We start from the raw sequence: 2050 nt of genomic DNA on the forward strand, positions 1-2050 counted from the left end.
ATACTCGATAAATTAATAATCTCTATAAATTAATAAATATTTGAAAGAAAATTATGTCCGCATGTGCGGGCAAACCACCTAGTTACATTGAAATTATAAAATGATATTTTTGTGTAAATAATTTTTTTTTGAAAATGATACTCTTTCACAAACAGAGGAAGCAACATTTAGACGAATTTAAGTATTAATATTGATAGAATTCTTTTTCAAAAAAAAAATAATATTTATAGAATTACATATTTCATAAATGTTACTATTATTTTATGTATTTAAAACTAGTAATTTGAAAGCATTTATATGTGTTAAATATATTTTGTACATAGATTTTATTTCTAGTTGTCTAAAACTAGTGTATGAATCAATTTTATTTACGTAAATATATTATTTATGTAAAATGGATATCATTTTAGGCCATGTTCGCATGTATGGGTAGGCACTAAATATTCGTTTAGCACCTAGCGTCTAGTGAGTTTTAGGATCTTGAGCGACCTTCTTGTGTGTAGATGAAATTTAATCAGACAGACGCAAACAAACAACGTAGGTTTTGTGATAATACCTTTTCATCTTTCCACATGACCGATGTGTAGATCTCAATGACTCCTTGGCAACACATCAATAAGGCCAAAGAAATTGCGTCTCCTATCTGTATCTTGCAATACACGGAAGCGGCTGCGGTTCCAAGGAACTTGCAGGTGTAGGTAATGAGGATCACGGCCTCAATGACCTTCACCTGGCTCTTTTCAATCTTTAAGAAATTGGTCTGTATTCCACTAATGGCAATAAAACATGGGAGCATAAGGCTTGTTGCAAACATCTCGAGCTTGGTCGTGAGCCCTGTCCCTAATGGAGGTCCATCAGGGAGCGATACACCTAGCCAAAACGCTCCAAACGCTGCATGGACGCCAAGCACTTCTGATCCCAAACTTATCACAAACAAGACCATTATGATAGGGAAGAACGGTATGTCGTTTGTTTTATCAACCGAAACGCTTCTTTTCTGCGTCAGCCAGATGATCAAAGGTCTGCAGATGAAAAAGATAGATAGGAGAAGAACGGTGATCCAAGCGAATGACCAGACGGTAGCGAGGGTACCGTCCTGTAAGAACATTCTGAAAAGGAGTGCAATGATCCAGCTAAAGGCCTCGCAGACAATGGAGCAATTTGTGGCTAATCTCCCGAGATCAGAGTTAAGGATGTTGAGCTCGGCTAAGACGGTTGTGGTTACCGGGAACGAGGTCATTGCGTTGAGGGAGATCACCGTGTGGATGCAGTGGGAAACTTCTGGTGAGAGCTCGAAAGTGTTTTTCAAGAGGAGGACTGTGAGGTTACCTAGGGAGAACGGGAAGGCGTAAGAGGCTGTACCAATGATCAAGGCTTTTGAACCTGCTTTACGTAGAATGCTAGCGTCGATTCTTAGACCTAGTAAGAAAAGATGCATGAAGAAACCAATGTTTGAGAAGGTTTGTAGATTGATTTTGGCACTTATGGGAAAGAACATCGCCATGTATCCCCTGATTTGGCCTAAGAGAGACGGTCCTAGGATTATACCAGCCTGCCAGTAAACATTTTGAAAAATTCAACAAAAGAGAAATGTAAAGAGCTTTCAGGGTTGCAGGCAGGCTCAACATTTTTATGAGTAGTCATAGGGCAATTTTTTTTTTAACTCTTACAATTTATGTTTACTTTTGAGTTTTAAACAATTTCTTTATTTTGAAAATTTTATCAGTATTATTTTATAAAATTTGCAATAAAAATAAAATTATGTGCATATGAGGAATTTTTCAATCTAAATCTCTATAATATTATTTGAGAAGTCAGTTTCATATGTGTCGCGCTTACATTGATTCTCACAGTGGTTGATTACACGAATACTCTTAATGAATTAATTTTAGTTATACATATCTTTACTAAAAAATTGTTTAGTTTCCTTTTTGTTAATAAAGCTTTAGTTATCTTTATTTATTATAGTTTATTTATTTCATAAACCCATATATAATAAAAAGGAAATATCTATAAAATATATAGATTTTGTATATACAAAAAACGGATT

At 35.1% G+C, this 2050-nt stretch overlaps 1 protein-coding gene across 1 annotated transcript; it reads right to left on the reverse strand.

Moving 5' to 3' along the window:
• Window positions 1-556: 556 nt before the first annotated feature.
• Window positions 557-1552, reverse strand: LOC130507810 (cation/H(+) antiporter 14-like; the record flags this gene model as incomplete). Its single annotated transcript, XM_057002455.1, has 1 exon — window positions 557-1552. A coding segment is annotated over one exon (996 nt), but the record flags the coding sequence as incomplete, so codon positions are not given.
• Between the last annotated feature and the right edge of the window lie 498 nt (window positions 1553-2050).

Source organism: Raphanus sativus, unplaced genomic scaffold, assembly GCF_000801105.2.
Source record: "Raphanus sativus cultivar WK10039 unplaced genomic scaffold, ASM80110v3 Scaffold6014, whole genome shotgun sequence".
In the NCBI taxonomy this organism is placed as follows: Eukaryota; Viridiplantae; Streptophyta; class Magnoliopsida; order Brassicales; family Brassicaceae; genus Raphanus; species Raphanus sativus.